Here is an 18,112-nt window from a genome sequence, read left to right on the forward strand (position 1 = left end):
CTTCTAAGGATATAACTTTAACCAGTTTACCAAAATAAATAGGATATGTTCAGTTTTGATTTACACAGCAATATATAATATATTGATTGAGCTGAGAATCATGTTTTCTAAGAAAACTTTCAAGGACTAGATTGAAATTTATTATAATACACATTCAAATGAAAGAAAAAGAGCCAGTATATTTCTAGGGAATTGCAAAGCATAGGGAGTCCTGTACAGTAATATTTTGACAACACTAACTGAACCAACTGTGCTTTAAGAACCAAGACGGCAAAAACTGAAGATTGATTGCTTAGGACAATAAGCTGAAGACTTGCCTATTTAAAATTCTGTAAAACTTGTATCTCTCCTAAATATATTCATTTATTTTCTACCACTTCAAGTGCGTAATGACAAAAGAAATCATTACATAAAATTTAGCTAAAGATTATACCATCTTGCACAGCTTTTGCTCACCCTTTTAAAATCATACTGCCATTTTACCAGGAAAGCTGTAAGAATTTGAAAAAAAAATCCTTATCACAAATATGTGTAACTGAAGTAAATAATGGCTTCTATATACAAAGGATAAAAAGAATACTTTTTACTAAGAGACCTTTTTATCATTTTGTTTGTGATACATTACAAAAATTGCTAACCAAATGCATAATCTCTTTCTTCCTTTTGGAACTGGCAGTCTTCAGACTTAGAGTTTGGGGCAGTTACTACAACCTACAGTAGTCCTTTCAGAGTAGAGCAGAAACTATGACTTGTGTCTCAAATATTTGTTCTAATTTAAAACGTTATTTCCTAAGAATCATATTAAGTTACAAATTGACTTCATTTTCTAATGCATGTGTAGAATTTGATAGAAGTATTATTCTTAAATTTTTTGCCTACTAGAATTATAATGTATAGCACAGGCAAATCCAATACTTTTTAAATTTCATTTTTACTTTTTTTGTTTTATTTCATAAGATGCTGGAACATACTAGGTTTCATAACAGAAGTAATGAGTTGGAGATTTAAAATAGATAAGTGGCTAAAATAATTCAAAGTCTATCTTAGTTTTCACATATTTCTTCCACTGTCTTCAGTATTCCTCCTATAGTGATGTCATCCCCACTTTCCAGATTATGAAGGATTTGGGTGATGAAGGATCTCAGAGATAAAGAATCCGCCTGCAATGCAGGAGACTTGGGTTCAATCCCTGGGTTGGGAAGATCCCCTGGAGAAGGAATGGCAACCCATTCCAGTATTCTTGCCTGGGAAATCCCACGGACAAAGGAGCCTGGCAGGCTATAGTCCATGGGGTCGCAAGAGTTGGACATGACTTGGCAACTAAACCACCACAGTAAAGAGTTGAATAATGACACCAACTTTATCTTCCATGAGGGAAGAAGCTATGTCAGCATATTAATTGGTTGAAGGGAACTTTTTCCTTACTTGTTCATTCTTCCTTCAGGTTCTTCCAAGACAAACCTGTGGGCTTTTCACTCACACGATTTTCTATAAAGAATATCCAGGAGGTCCTAAAGAGCTGGACAAGAGTATCCAGGGAGGTGAACTTTTCTTCACTGTGGTCCTCAACCCAGTAAGTACTTTGAGCTCTTCTCCAAATAAATAATGAAAAATGACAAAACAGATGACAAATAGGCCAGGGTTTTGGTAGTTATCACCCAAATCAATATGAAGTTTCAGTTATAAAACAGCAATTAATAACTAAATGGAACCACATTTAGTAATGGAGGCAAACTAATTCTTCAAGTAGTAATGAGATGAGGAACTTACAGAAGAACCAAAGAAGTGCTCTAGCAAACCCTTCTCTGCACTGGAAAGTGATCAAAATTCAGATATTCTTGCTTTTATGCAGAATAAAATTTTCACCTGTAAAACTCTTCTGTTCCTAATGGGACCAGTTTTTCATTTAGGTGACTATACGTCGATTTTTTTCTTACTTAAAGTAAAAGTAGAAGTGAGATGGGAGAGAAATTAGATAAGCAAATATGGTCATTGCTGGAACATTCACATTAGATCTTGTTTTGCTCTGTCTCAGGCCAGGGCAGAGCAGCCTGTTTTGTTGGGCTGCTACTGTTCTTTCTCCTTTACTTCTTAATACCAAGGTGTCAGCTCCCAAAGGAACCATTTGTATTTATTTCTGTTTGAGGCAAGTGTCATAGAGTTTATGAGAAATAACTAATTGAAGTAAGGTGTATAAGGAAAAGAAGGGATTTTTATCTCCCTTCTGAAAATCACTGATATAAAATGTAAAGCTGTATTTATTTATAGTAAATCTGTCCCTAATGTCAGTAATATTCAATATTTTAAAGAAAATGTAATTCTCCAAACGGGAGAAAAATTCTAAGACCCCTCTCTTGACCTTAATTTTACAGGTCTTGCAATCAAAATTGCAGATTTTTTCATTGTCTACTAGTATTCAATAGCTGTCTATCTCTCAGCTCCTAGAAAATGAGATAGAAGTAAGTAAGGCTAACTCATCTTTGGGCAAAATCAGCACATATATCCAAAAATCACTATAGTCTGAATTAGTACGGCATTTGGCCTTTTGGAAGTTTATTAACTTTCCTACTGGCCAATATATAAATAATTCTGATTTATATATCAGAAGTAACCTGATTCTTCTATCTTCTTTACAAATAGAAGTCTCTTTGGAATCATCTCATATGGTTTTCTTCTTTTTTTTCTTCAATTCAACCCAAAGAGTTAAACCAATGCCTGATTGTGAACTGAAAATTCAGTTAAAATATTCTTAATATGGTAACATTATCACCATAATTTTAAGACTCCTTAATCTATAATCTGTAAAATTCTAATGTTTTCTATTTCCTTTCATCAAAGAGCAATAGGACTGTGAACAGGTAATCATTTATTTGATTTTTTTTAAACAACAGTTGCTTTGGCACTTAAGAAATTCTTAGTAGTATTGTAATATCAGAACTTTCTAAACCAAATTAGTTGTATTTAACATAGAAGAAATTCAAAACTAGATCATTCATGACCAATTGTTGTTGTTGTTCAGTTGCAAAGTCGTGTCTGACTCTTTGTGACCCCATGAACTGCAGCATGCCAGGTTTTCCTGTCTTTCACTATCTCCCAGAGTTTGCTCAAACTCATGTCCATTGAGTTGGTGATGCCATCCAACCAACTCATCCTCTGTCACCCACTTCTCGTCTTGCCTTCAATCTTTCCCAGTATCAGGGTCTTTTCCAATGAGTCAGCTCTTCACATCAGGTGGTCAAAGTATTAGAGCTTCAGCATCAGTCCTTCCAATGAATATTCAGGGTTGATTTCCTTGAGGATTGACTGGTTTGATCTCCATGCCATCCAAGGGATTCTCAAGAGTCTTCTCCAGCACCACAATTTGAAAGCATCAATTCTCCAGTACTCAGCCTTCTTTGTGGTCCAACTCTCACATCCACATTTGACTACTGGAAAAACCATAGCTTTGACTATATGGACCTTTGTCAGCAAAGTGATGTCTCCACTTTTTAATACACTGTCTAGATTTGTCATAGCTTTTCTTCCAAGGAGAAGTGTCTTTTAATTTCATGGCTACAGTCACTGTCCACAGTGATTTTGGAGTCCAGGAAAATAAAATCTGTCACTATTTCCACTTTTTTCCCATCAATTTGCCATGAAGTGATGGGACCAGATGCCATGATCTTCATTTTTTGAATGTTAAGCTTTAAGCCAGGTTTTTCACTCTCCTCTTTCACCCTCATCAAGAGGCTCTTTAGTCCTCTCTGCTTTCTGCCATTAGGGTGGTATCATCTGCAAATCTGAGGTTGCTGATATTTCTCCTAGCAATCTTGATTCCAGCTTGGGATTCATCCAGCCCAACATTTCACCTGATGTACTCTGTAAATAGGCAGGGTGATAAGATACAGCCTTGATGTACTCCTTTCCCAATTTGGAACCAGTCCATTATTCCATGTCCAGTTCTAGCTGTTGCTTCTTGACCTGAATACAGGTTTCTGAGGAGGCAGGTAAGGTGGTCTGATATTCCCATCTCTTCAAGAATTTTCCACAGTTTATTGTGATCCATACAGTCAAAGGCTTTAGTCAATGAGGCAGATTTCTTTTTTAATTCCCTTGCTTTTTCTGTGATCCAACCAATGTTGGCAATTTGATTTCTGGTTCCTCTGCCTTTTCTAAATCCAGCTTATACATCTGGAAGTTATCAGTTCATATACTATTGAAGCCTAGCTTGAAGGATGTTGAGTATTACCTTGCTAGCATGTGAAATTAGCACAATTGTACAGTAGTTTGAACATTCTCTGGCATTTCCTTTGGGATTGAAATGAAAACTGACCTTTTCCAGTCCTGTGGCCACTGCTGAGTTTTCCAAATTTGCTAGCATATTGACAGCAGTACTTTAACAGCATCATTTTTTAGGATTTTTAAATAGCTCAGCTGGAATTCCATCACCTCCACTAGCTTTGTTCATAGTGAGGTTTCCTAAGGCCTACTACGCTTCACCCTCCAGGATGTCTGGCTCTAGGTGAGTGACCACACCATGGTGGTTATCTGGGTCGTTAAGACCTTTTTCGTATAGTTTTTCTATGTATTCTTGCCACTTGTTCTTAATCTCTTCTACCTCTGTTAGGTCCATACCATTTCTGTCCTTTATTGTGCCCATCTTTGTATGAAATGTTCCCTTGGTATCTCCAATTTCCTTGAAGAGATATCGAGTCTTTCCCATTTTATTGTTTCCTCTATTTCTTTGCATTGGTCATATCGAATATATTTATAAATATTTATTTTTTACTAATTAAAAACCATATTATTTTCTTAACTGAAAAAAATCTCATAGTAAAGCTTATGTTAATCTTGGATACTAATTTGGACTAAACTAACTGAACAAACCTTTCAAATGTTTAGCAAAGTTTGCTACTTTTCAGGCCTTTATCAATAACCTTTGGCAAATTTGTTTGTCTTACTGAGGAGATTCACAGGGAATAAATGGGAGAAAAAACTTCCCAAAACTTGTTCTTTTCTGATTCAGAAAACCTTCAGTAGACAATTACTTTCAAATAAATCCTGGTATTCAAAATAAATGACAGATCTTGTTAGATACCAAAATATATTCAAGGAATCCAAATTAACTTCATCTGGCACGAAAACTCCAATTTTTGGAAGCAAATGTAGTTCCCTAGAGACTTGTGGTTAAGAAGCGCACTTCTAGACTCAGCCCACGTCCTAGCCAAGGAAAGACTACTATCATTAGTTAGTGAGATCTGCCTTGCAGAACAGAGTGAGGAGTGTTTCCCATGGCCTGTTTCCCATCAATTCTCCATCCCAAAATAAAATGTCTGGATAAAGTTTGTGTTAAAATTAAGAAAGGTCCTTACTGTATAACACATGGAACTCTGCTCAGCGTTATGTGGCAGCCTGGATATGGAAGAGGAGTTTGGGGGAGAAGGGATACATGTATATGTATGGCTGAGTCCCTTTGCTGTTCACCTGAAACTATCACAACATTGTTAACTGGCTATACCCCAACACAAAATAAAGAGTTTTTTAAAAAAAGAAAAGAAAATGAAAGGTCCAGGTACAAGTAGGCATGCTAGTAATTTAGCACATGACACTTTTTAAGGACTGAATGAGAATGAGAAAATCTGATGGAATCAAGTAGTTATTAGCTACAGGAAAGAAAAAAATTTAATTATAGCAGATTTGAAAGATAGCAATTATGAGCTTCAGTGATACTCCAGACCATGATAAGAAGTAGTATTTTCTGAGAATGCTAAATGAGTTTTGTTGCTTACTTCAAAAAGGTAGATGTGTAGTGAAACATACATAAGACTTTTAAATATATTCATATACACTTGAGTTGAAAATGAAAATATGAGCAGGATATTATTTAATGTGCTTTTAAATTTTTCTTCCTACATGTTAACATAATACCAAGGTGCTACAATAACTTTTGCCAGTACTGGGATGAGAGGTAGCTACAACGAAGTACCTCTCAGAGTTACACTAGAATAGATCACAGCAAAGATAACTGTATTCCTAAAGAGAATATCTCTCATCTCCAGTGTTCTACTGTTACCAAAATATTTTTCGCTGCTAGTGGCCTGGTACCAAAAACATAAAATTTAATTAAAAAAAAAATACAATGAATCTAAAAGGAAAGAAAATCTAGGTTCCAATAAGACAATTCTCAAATCAAAAGCATAAGTAAAACCTGTATCATGCATTGGATGGGGCTGAATTATGTACTGTTGTGTACCGTTCTTCATATATGTAGTTGTCTCTTCCTTATTGAGACTTGTTTTCATTGAGTTCCCCTGGTTGTAAGGACTACAGACTCACTCCAGTTAACCCAAGTAATGGAAGTGTGGGACTCCAGAAGGCTGAACAATGGGGGCCCATAGGATTAGAGGGTTCTTCTGAGCCCATGGCTATTTCAGGGTTCATAAGAATGAGAATTACCGATCTTGATCTTGCCTGAGTAATAAAAACACAACAGATGTTTTTCAGGTGTCTTAGTGTCTCATTTTTCTACTATTGACTATATATTACTTGTCTGCCTCAAAAGTGCTGCTCATTTATGGCTTCTGCACCCTCATTTTACTAATTTTACGCATGGCCCAATGTGACTGCATCAAATGTTTTGCATATAAGATTCAGCTTGAAGTCTAACTTAGTGACTACCTCATCCTGTTCTGATGTATGAGATCAAATTCCGAAGGCAATCTATTTGGCCCCACCTGCTTTTTTGAGTCAGCCAGGATTGGTCCTGTTCTGCTGTGAATTGACTGCTCCTGGCTATGGGTCTCCCACAACTGCCTCCAACCTCCATTCTATACTGACTGGAGAGTGGGCTGCCTGAGGCCCATCCCTTCAGCAGAAGCTTGGAAGAAACAGGTCCTGTGACTGCTCTCTAGCCTGAATCTGAATCCTGTGGGAACAGTCAGTATGGTCTCAGCCAGTCCCAGAGATCTGGGAGTAAGCTGAACCTCTTTGGAAAAGGCCTGAAGATTAACTTGGAAACTTGTAAAGTTCAGGTAAGCAGCTCTCTTAGACAGGATCAATTAATTTTATTCATCATTTTATTATCTATCTTGCTTCTAGAATGCAAGTTCTAAGATGGCATGTACATCTTGTGTGTTGTTTACTCTATATCCTCAAATTAGGAAGAGTTCTGGCATGTTGCAGGTGCTAAAAAATTTAATATGTTAATGAATGAAATTTAATGTCCAACAATGGGATAGAGGTACTACAAGAGCAAATTATGTTCCCCCCATAGTGGAATACATTCAGCCATTAAAAAATACACTGTATAATAATTTTTAATGATACAGAAAATACTTATATTTAATGGAAAAAAGTAAGTTATTAGAAAAGTAGATGTGAGCATGAAAATAAACTAGAATGAATTCAGCAGAATGTTAACAAAGGTTTCCCTAGATCATAAGATTAAAGATGATTTTCACTCATTTGCCTAATTTTTATAGGTCTACATTGAACATGTATACTCTCAAAACCAGCGCACACATATAAATGTTACATTAAAAACAACAATAATAAAGAATTATGTAACAGTAACAGTGAAGGATATAAAATGTAATTATTTCCTTGGTGATATATCAGGGGAAGAGTTAGTATTTACTCAGTTCCAGTTGTTCTCTATCTGTCCCATATGTCACCTAACACCTGCTTCCTGCACAGTTATTTGTGTCCATATATAGCACCTTTTCTCCTATATGAGGGGACATTCTTACAGAATGATCTGTGTGTGTTTCATTTTTGTGCTTCCCATGGTATCTGGATTAATGTTTTATATCTAGTAAGAGGTCACTAAATGTTTTCTAAATGATTAACTAAAAGCAAGAATAGCTATGTTTAAGGGGCATCGCTTGACTTAGGGGCATATCCAAATGTGAGTAATAACAAGCCTGGTTTTAATAAAACTACATTCTAACAGATTCTCTGCTTTCAAGAGAAAGAAATCCAGGATCCAGGAAATTTTTACGGGGCCCTAAATGTTTGGCAGGTTTTTACAAGTGATGATGAATTAGCCTGACGTGGAACAATGGATAATTAAAAAGCTGGAAAGAACCACAAAATTCCTCTACTTGATCACCCAATTTTAGACTCAAGATCATGCCTGTTTTTCTGAAGAGAACCTCAGCCTTCTTGACTCTGGGCTCTGTGCTTCCACCACTGCAACACACTGCCTCTGCACTCCTGGCTACACTGGCCTTAATGTGACGCACGTCACCGCTTAATAGGACTCAGTTACCTGGTACCAGGAAAATGTGAGAATGGCTTAAAATTTCTGGCCATTATCTAGAAAAAGCAACCTATCTCCATATTGAGTGAAAAACAAAAAATAGGTGCTTTTGAAAACAAGCTATAATAAGCAGTTATAGCTAAGGAAAATTGTCAAAAGAACTATGAATAATAAACTATGTACTTTTTGCATTAAAACAATAAATCTTGTTGATGTGACATATAACATCAACATTTAAAACAATTTTTGTTCTATTAAATGTAGACTTTTAAATTTGCAAAGCCAAAAGACACTTTATATCATTTGTTTCCTACTTTCCATATTAGCCCAATTTTTCTATCAGTGTTCTTCATGACTAACTGGTATTATATAATTAATTGCCACTGTGAAATTAAGAATAGTCCAAGAAGCATGATCAAATCTTTCTGATTCTACAGTTAAGAAAGATAGGAATATTGTAAATTCTCAACTCACTGAAATGGATATTTTTAAGAAATTAGATATTAAAGAAATGAATATTATATTATTCTTTGTTTAATCCTTTCATAGTTTCACATAACTTATAGGATAGACAAACAAAAAATCTTTAACTTGGAAAAAATTAAGCCTGACTCCTACACACCTTTATGGTTTCTTTTTTCAATTATCTCATATATCCACCTTTCACTCCACACATACAGAAGAATTTGTAGTTCCCTAAACAGGACCTGTTATCTCATTCTGTGCCTTCAAGTGCCTCTACCTCAGGCTGGCATTCTTTCCAGAAAATCTGAGTTATTTGTCATCTTTTTATAGAAGACTTCCCCCAACTCTCCCGTTTCTCTTCTGTGTTCTCATAGAACATGGCATAACCGTAACATAACTGGCCCCCAATACTATAATCAGTTATCTTTCTCATCCAATAGTTTGTGCATCCCTTAATAGAAAACATCCTGTTTTATTCTATTTTTTAAGCGATATATTGCAAAGTTTTGTTGCATAGTAGACTCAATAAATGACAGTGGATTAACATACATGCATATATGTACACTGTCTTTGAATTTGAAGGAAAGTCTAGGTGCCTTGAAAATACCTACTCACAGAATTCATTTGACTCAAGAGTTTGCATTACTGTGCTTTCATTTCTCCCAACATGCCATTCAGAGATATCCTTTAGAAAGTCATTAACTTTATGAAATGGCTTCCTTGTGGATCAGCTGGTAAAGAATCTGCCTGCAACATGGGAGACCTGGGTTCAATCCCTGGGTTGGGAAGATCCGCTGGAGAAGGGAAAGGCTACCCACTCCAGTATTCTGGTCTGGAGAATTACATACAGTCCATGGGGTTGTATATAATGCTCAAACTACCGCATAATTGCACTCATCTCACACGCTAGAAAAGTAATGCTCAAAATTCTCCAAGCCAGGCTTCTGCAATACGTGAACCGAAAACTTTCAGATATTCAAGCTGGTTTTAGAAAAGGCAGAGGAACCAGAGATCAAATACCAACATCTGCTGGATCATCGAAAAAGCAAGAGAGTTCCAGAAAAACATCTATTTCTGCTTTATTGACTATGCCAAAGCCTTTGACTGTGTGGATCACAATAAACTGTGGAAAATTCTGAAAGAGATGGGAATACCAGACCACCTGACCTGCCTCTTGAGAAACCTGTATGCAGGTCAGGAAGCAACAGTTAGAACTGGACATGGAACAACAGACTGGTTCCAAATAGGAAAAAGACTATGTCAAGGCTGTATATTGTCACCCTGCTGATTTAACTTATATGCAGAGTACATCATGAGAAACGCTGGGCTGGAGGAAGCACAAGCTGGAATCAAGATTGCCGGGAGAAATATCAATAACCTCAGATGTGCAGATGACACCACCCTTATGGCAGAAAGTGAAGTAAAGAACTAAAGAGCTTCTTGATGAAAGTGAAAGAGGAGAGTGAAAAAGTTGGCTTAAAGCTCAACATTCAGAAAACTAAAATCATGGCATCCGGTCCCATCACTTCATGGCAGATAGATGGGCAAACAGTGGAAACAGTGGCAGACTTTATGTTTTTGGGCTCCAAAATCACTGCTGATGGTGACTGCAGCCATGAAATAAAAAGACACTTACTCCTTGGAAGAAAAGTTATGACCAACCTAGACAGCATATTAAAAAGCAGAGACATTACTTTGTCAACAAAGGTCCATCTAGTCAAGGCTATGGTTTTTCTAGTAGTCATGTATGGATGTGAGAGTTGGACTATAATGCAAGCTGAGCACCAAAGAATTGATGCTTTTGAACTGTGGTGTTGGAGAAGACTCTTGAGAGTCCCTTGGACTGCAAGGAGATCCAACCAGTCCATCCTAAAGGAGATCAGTCCTGGGTGTTCATTGGAAGGACTGATGTTGAAGCTGAAACTCCAATACTTTGGCCACCTGATGCAAAGAGCTGACTCATTGGAAAAGACCCTGATGCTGGGAAAGACTGAAGGCAAGAGGAGAAGGGGACAACAGAGGATGACATGGTTGGATGGCATCACTGACTCAATGGACATGAGTTTGAGTAAACTCCAGGAGTTGGTGATAGACAGGGAGGCCTGGCGTGCTGCAGTCCATGTGGTCGCAAAGAGTCGGACACGACTGAGCAACTGAACCGAACTTAACTTTATGAAAAGATGGTCAGTTTCATGCACAGGAAGAAAAATCCAAAGTTAAAGATACTGGGATACCATATCTTATCCACCATATTGTCAAAAATTCAAAAGACTGATAAAATATTCTGTTAACAGGGCTGTGGGAAAACAGATACTTTCATACATCATAGTGGTGCAAAGTAGTGCAACCTCTAAGGAGAGAATGTGAAATGTTACAGCCACTATAGAAAACAGAATTGAAGTTTCCTGAAAAAATTAAAAATAGGACTACCATATGGTCCAGTCTGGAGGAGAACATGGCAACTCGCTCCAGTATTCTTGCCTGGAGAATCTCATGGACAGAGGAGCCTGGTGGGCTACAGTCCATGGGGTCACAAAGAGTCAGACATGACTGGAACGACTTAGAACACATATGATCCAGCAATCTTACTTTTGGATATTTGTCCAAAAGAATTGAAAATGAAATCTTAAAGAGATATTGGCTGTCCTATGTTCGCTGCAGCATTATTTGCAATAGACAAGAAATGTCCTTTGACAGATGAATGAATAAAGAAAATATGGTATATATGCACACAGTGGAATATTATTCAGCCTTAAAAAGGAAGAAAGTCCTGTCATAGGCTACAGCATGAATGAAACTTGAGGACATTATATGCTAAGTGAAATAAGCCAGTCACAAAAGGACAAATACTGCATAAATCCATTTTTTGAGGTGTCTAAAGTAGTCAGACTCATAGAAACAAAGTAGAATGGTGGCTGCCAGGGGCTAGAGGGAGAAGATGGAGAGTTGCTATTCAGTGGGTATAGAGGTCTAGCTATGCAAGATGAAAAGTTCTAGACATCTACTGTACAACCATGTGTACATACTATACTGTTCATTAAAAATTTGCTAAGAGGGTAGATTTCATGTTTTTTACCACATTCTTTCTAAAAGTGAAAGAACTTTAAAAGATACCTTTTCATCTTTTTGACAGTACATTTTTTTAAGGGGGTAGTTGGATTTTTTAGTCTCTTTGTAGCCCCCAGAATTTGTCCCAGCTGTGATTTTTTTTAATACTTGTTTTTATTTATTTATTTGGCTATGACACATCTTAATTGTGGCATGTGGGATCCCTAGTTTCAGCATGCAAACTCTTAGTTGCAGCATGTAGGATCCAGATCCCCAACGAGGGACTGAACCCACACCTCGTGCATTGGAAGTATGGAGTCCCAGCACTGGATCAGCAGAGAAATCCCGTGACAGTACATTTTAACCTTGAATTTAATCATGAAAAAACAACCTCACAAGTCCACAATCTGGTGTACTCTATAAAACAAATGTCCTGGAGTTTTCCAAAAAATATCATGTTTAAAAAAATTAAAGAAGAGGGATCATTCTAGTTTAAAAGAAACTAAAAGATGTAATCTGTGCTGTGCTTAGTCTCTCAGTCATGTCTGACTCTTTGCAACCCCATGGACTATAGCCTGCCAGGCTCCTCTGTCCATGGGGATTTTCTAGGCAAGAATACTGGAGTGGGTTGCCATGCCCTTCTCCAGGGGATCTTCCCAACCCAGGGATCAAACCCAGGTCTCCTGCATTGCAGGCAGATTCTTTACCATCTGAGCCAGCAGGGAAGCCCAAAAGACATAATAACCCAATACAATTTTTAACTCTTAAGCCTTCATTCAATCCTGAATTATTTAAAAAAATATATATTATAAAAGTCATTTTTCTAGTTATTACTTCTGGGTAACAAAGTGTCCCCAAAACACAGTGGCTTAAAAGGAAAACAGTAATCATTTTATCATGACTCAGGGTTTCTATCGGTCAGAACTCAGGGACAGCTGCACACTGGTCTCCAGTGTCTCTTGAGGCTGCAGTCAGATGGTGACTAGAGCTGAAAACTTGGCGGCTGGAACAGCTGCTGGCTGGCAGGGCATCTCCTCACTGTCTAGAGGCTCTTTTTTTTGTTGTTTGTTTTTAATTAATTTTTTAATTTTAATTGTACGATAATTATTTTACAATATCGTGATGGCTTCTGCCATACATCACCATGAACTGGCCATAGGTATACATGCGCCCCCCCAATCCTGAACCCACCTCCCACCTCTCTCTCCCGACTTCCCTCTAGGTTGTCACAGAGCACCGGCTTTGGGTGCCCTCCTTCACGCATCAAACTTGAACTGGCACCGGTTACCTGTTTCACCTATGATAATGTATATGTTTGATGCTATTCTCTCAAATCATCCCACCCTCTCCTGTGTGACCTCTCCCTCAGGCTTCTAGGGCCTTCCTCACAGCAAGAAGGCCTCCAACACTCACACAGAACTCATCAAGTGTCAGGATGACCAAGGCAGAAGCAGAACTGCCTGGCATTCAGAAGTCACAGCAGCGTGTCTGCTCACATGCTGCTTGCCCACATTCAGAGGGAGGAGAATTTGATTCCACCTCTCTACAAGGGAGTGACAGAGTTCTAGAAGAGAGAGAAACTGGTGGGGCGGGGGTGGGGACATCTTTGGAAAATATGATTTATCACATATAACTGTGGAACAAATAGAGAAATTCAAATAGGAACTGGACAATAGACGATATTGAATTAATTATATCTTCTTAGACATGATTATATTTGATTTTAAAGTGTTCTTAGATGATGCATGCTAAGGATTTCAGTACAGTTCAGTTCAGTCACTCAGTCATGTCCAACTCTTTGCGACTCCATGAACCGCAGCACGCCAGGCCTCCAGTCCATCCCTAATTACCGGAGTTTACCCAAACCCATGTCCATTGAGTCAGTGATGCCATCCAACCATCTCATCCTCTGTTGTCCCCATCTTCTCCTGCCCTCACTCTTTCCCAGCACAGGGTCTTTTCAAATGAGTCAGCTCTTTGCATCAGGTGGCCAAAGGATTGGAGTTTCAGCTTCAGCATCAGTCCTTCCAATGATTGAAGGACTGATCTCCTTTAGGATGGACTGGTTGAATCTCCTTGCAGTCCAAGGGACTCTCAAGAGTCTTCCCCAACACCACAGTTCAAAAGCATCAATTCTTCGGTGCTCAGCTTCCTTTATAGTTCAACTCTCACATCCATACCTGACCCCTGGAAAAACCATAGCCTTGACTAGATGGACCTTTGTTGACAAAGTAATGTCTTTGCTTTTCAATATGCTATCTAGGTTGGTCATAACTTTCCTTCCAAGGAGAAGGCGTCTTTTAATTTCATGGCTGCAATCACCATCAGCAGTGATTTTGGAGCCCAAAAAAATAAAGTCTGACACTGTTTCCACTGTTTCCCCATCTATTTCCCATGAAGTGATGGGACCAGATGCTATGATCTTAGTTTTCTGAATGTTGAGCTTTAAGCCAACTTTTTCACTCTCCTCTTTCACTTTCATCAAGAAGCTCTTTAGTTCTTCTTCACTTTCTGCCATAAGGGTGGTGTCATCTGCATATCCAAGGTTATTGATATTTCTCCCAGCAATCTTGATTCCAGCTTGTGCTTCCTCCAGCCCAGCGTTTCTCATGATGTACTCTGCATACAAGTTAAATTAGTAGGGTGACAATATACAGCCTTGATGTACTCCTTTTCCAATTTGGAACCAGTCTGTTGTTCCATGTCCAGTTCTAACTGTTGCTTCCTGACCTGCATACAGGTTTCTCAAGAGGCAGGTCAGGTGGTCTGGTATTCCCATCTCTTTCAGAACTTTCCACAGTTTATTGTGATCCACACAGTCAAAGGCTTTGGCATAGTCAATAAAGCAGAAATAGATGTTTTTCTGGAACTCTCTTGCTTTTTTGATGATCCAGCGGATGTTGGCAATTTGATCTCTGGTTCCTCTGCCTTTTCTAAAACCAGCTTGAACATCTGGAAGTTTTCGGTTCACGTACTGCTGAAGTCCGGCTTGGAGAATTTTGAGCATTACTTTTCTAGCGTGTGAGATGAGTGCAATTGTGCGGTAGTTTGTGCATTCTTTGGCATTGCCTTTCTTTGGGATTGGAATGAAAACTGACCTATTCCAGTCCTGTGGCCACTGCTGAGTTTTCCAAATTTGCTTACATATTGAGTGCAGCACTTTCACAGCACCATCTTTTAGGATTTGAAATAGCTCAACTGGAATTCCATCACTTCCACTAGCTTTGTTCGTAGTGATGCTTCCTAAGGCCCACTTGACTTCACATTCCAGGATGTCTGGCTCTAGGTGAGTGTGAGTGATCACACCATCGTGATTATCTGGGTCATGAAGATCTTTTTTTGTACAATTCTTCTGTGTATTCTTGCCACCTCTTCTTAATATCTTCTGCTTCTTGTAGGTCCATACCATTTCTGTCCTTTATTGAGCCCATCTTTGCATGAAATGTTCCCTTGGTATCTCTAATTTTCTTGAAGAGATATCTAGTCTTTCCCATTCTATTGTTTTCCTCTATTTCTTTGCACTAATCACTGAGGAAGGTTTTCTTATTTCCCCTTGTTATTCTTTGGAACTCTGCATTCAAATGGTATATCTTTCCTTTTCTCCTTTGCTTTTCACTTCTCTTCTTTTCACAGCTATTTGTAAGGCCTCCTCAGACAGCCATTTTGCTTTTTTTCATTTCTCTTTCTTGGGGATGGTCTTGATTCCTGTCTCCTGTACAATGTCACGAACCTCTGTCCATAGTTCATCAGGTACTCTGTCTATCAGATCTAGTCCCTTAAATCTATTTCTCACTTCCACTGTATATGCTAAGGATTTAGTGGCAGTATTTTGCTATCTGCAACTTATTTTCAAGTGATTTAGCAAAATAACAGGTACATTTAAGATAGAAGCAAAGAAAATACAAAGCAAATGGAGTGAAATATAAGCAGTTGGAGAATAGGTAAAGGATATTCAGATATTCATGGTCCTAATTTTTTGCTTTTCTTAGGTTTATAACATACTCCTCAAGTAACTGAATGGGAAATACTGTAAGTCAGATCTTATTATGTCTGCTCACTTCTTCCAGACCTCCTTCTTCAGTGTAGAAGCTTGACTCCTTACGGTGACCTACAGGACCCTGTGGGAACTGAACCCTTACCTCCCTGATATTATCTCCAGGCAGAGGGAGCAGCAAGTACAAAAACCCCACAAGTGTGCTTGGTGTGTTTTAGGAACAGCAGGTAGTTTACAATATTCTATTTTAATTGATGCCTCTTATGCATCTTCTCCATAAATCTCTGTGTACACATCTCAGAGAGCTTCTTGTGTGATGTGAAGCCTCAGTTCCCTGTCTACTCACTCTTTTCTTGGTTGTAGGAACTTCAGCTCTAGAAGAACTAAGTCAAAGCCAGATCAATTCTCACTGTTCCCCAAAATGCCTGAGAATTCTGTTTAGGAAAATCAGAGTTAGCCAGGATAATGTAAGAAAGTTCTGTAACGTCCAAATTAGAATTTCACCTATTTGATATTCTCTGCAGGATGCTTGGTACTATTTCAATCTTACCTCCAAGGCATATTGTATTGTATTATAATTGAGGTTTAGATTATCTCAGCATTCCCTGTAGTAACTAGTAGGATCTTAACAAGATTTTGCTTTGCGGGGTTTAATCCACTGCCTTTCTTCATGGCTGTCTTCCACTAATGCTCAGTGTTCTACTGGACCTCACTTGCCTGAGGGCCCAGAGAACTGTGCTCCTACTACAGGCATCAGTGATGTCCTGTCTTGGATGGAGGCCCCCACAGAAGCCATATTGTCATTGCATATATTTGTTTCTGAGGTTTTGGTCTTGGGTCTCAGCAGAATTGTGGTTCTTTCTGAAGGTCATATGATACTGTCTTCAGGGGAGGTATCAGTCCCACAGATAATTGGGCCTTTTGATTTCCAAGAGGAGGAGGTTGGCCATATCTTTCCTTCCAAACCAGTGAACCCTGTGTTCAGTAGGGCTTGTAGGTAAACTCAGTGTGTCAGGAACTCAGCAAGATAAGGGGCCAATGAGATAATAACAACAATACAGATCTCTCTTGTTAGAAGTTAGGTATTTAATAGATACTAGAAGTCAGGGTTCAAAAGTATCTCCAGGCCATCTGAGTACTCACTGCACTGGCATCAGTAAAGTGAGCAAACCCAGGTGAGATTGCTATCCTGGGTGAAAGATGCTAAGACACTCATTTGGAGAAAACAGGACAGTGAAATGCCAGGGAGGCTCGGCTAGGTGTCCTCTCTACTAAAATTATAATTCTGAGATTGCCGTTTTCCAGTTTGGCAAAAGCCTTTAAAAGAAATCTTCCTATCCTTTAACATTATAATTCTACTCCTAGGAATCTATTCTAGATTTTTTTTAATTAGTTTATTTTCTATTTTTTAACTTTACAATATTGTATTTGCTTTGCCATACATTGACATGAATCCACCATGGGTGTGCATGTTTTCCCCCTCCAGAACCCCCCTTCCACCTCCCTCCCCATCCCATCCCTCCAGGTCGTCACTGAGACATGTAAATTATCATATGTGAAACGAATCGCCAGTCTACGTTCTAGATTTTTTTTAAAGTGCTAATTGTAATAAGAAAAGACAATGGAATGATGTCCAACTGAAAGGAAATGTATACATAATGTCCACTTAGGCTATTACGCAGGTTTAAACATTTGTGTGTACAAATAATTTGGCAATAATATGAGAAGTAAAAGATGTGTATATTTATGTTAGTTGCTCAGTCATGTCTGACTATGCGACCCCATGCACCCATCAGGCTCTTCTGTCCATGGAATTCTGCAGGCAAGAATACTGGAGTGGATTGCCATTCCCTTCTCCAGTGTATCTTCCCAACCCAGGGATTGAACCTGCATTGCAGGCAGATTCTTTACCATCTGAGCCACCAGGGAAGCCCTATATTATGTATAACTAGGATTCAAAATTATATATAAGGTATCAGAATCTTGCTTTAAAAAAAACTATAGATCAGTCAGTTAGTTAGTTCAGTCGCTCAGTCGTGTCCGACTCTTTGCGGCCCCATGAATTGCAGCACGCCAGACCCCTCTGTCCATCACCAACTCACGGAGACTACCCAAACTGATGTCCATCGAGTCGGTGATGCCATCCAACCATCTCATCCTCTGTCGTCCCCTTCTCCTCCCGCCCCCAATCCTACCCAGCATTAGGGTCTTTACCAACGAGTCAACTCTTCCCATGAGGTGGCCAAAGTATTGGAGTTTCAGCTTCAACATCAGTCCTTCCAATGAACACCCAGGACTGAGCTCCTTTAGGATGGATTGATTAGATCTCCTTGAAGTCCAAGGGACTCTCAAGAGTCTTCTCCAAC

The 18,112-nt window shown here is 38.6% G+C and overlaps 1 protein-coding gene across 1 annotated transcript in view; it reads left to right on the plus strand.

The window, feature by feature from the left end:
• Window positions 1-18,112, plus strand: part of LOC145504500 (bifunctional heparan sulfate N-deacetylase/N-sulfotransferase 3) — a 179,151-nt gene that overhangs the window by 98,074 nt on the left and 62,965 nt on the right. Inside the window, exon 6 of the mRNA XM_081485496.1 lies at window positions 1,445-1,573. Coding sequence (XP_081341622.1) covers window positions 1,445-1,573 — 129 coding nt within the window. The remainder of the gene's footprint in view (window positions 1-1,444; window positions 1,574-18,112) is intronic.

This window comes from Giraffa tippelskirchi, chromosome 1 (genome assembly GCF_054371585.1).
Source record: "Giraffa tippelskirchi isolate mGirTip1 chromosome 1, T2T-mGirTip1v1.2.pri, whole genome shotgun sequence".
In the NCBI taxonomy this organism is placed as follows: Eukaryota; Metazoa; Chordata; class Mammalia; order Artiodactyla; family Giraffidae; genus Giraffa; species Giraffa tippelskirchi.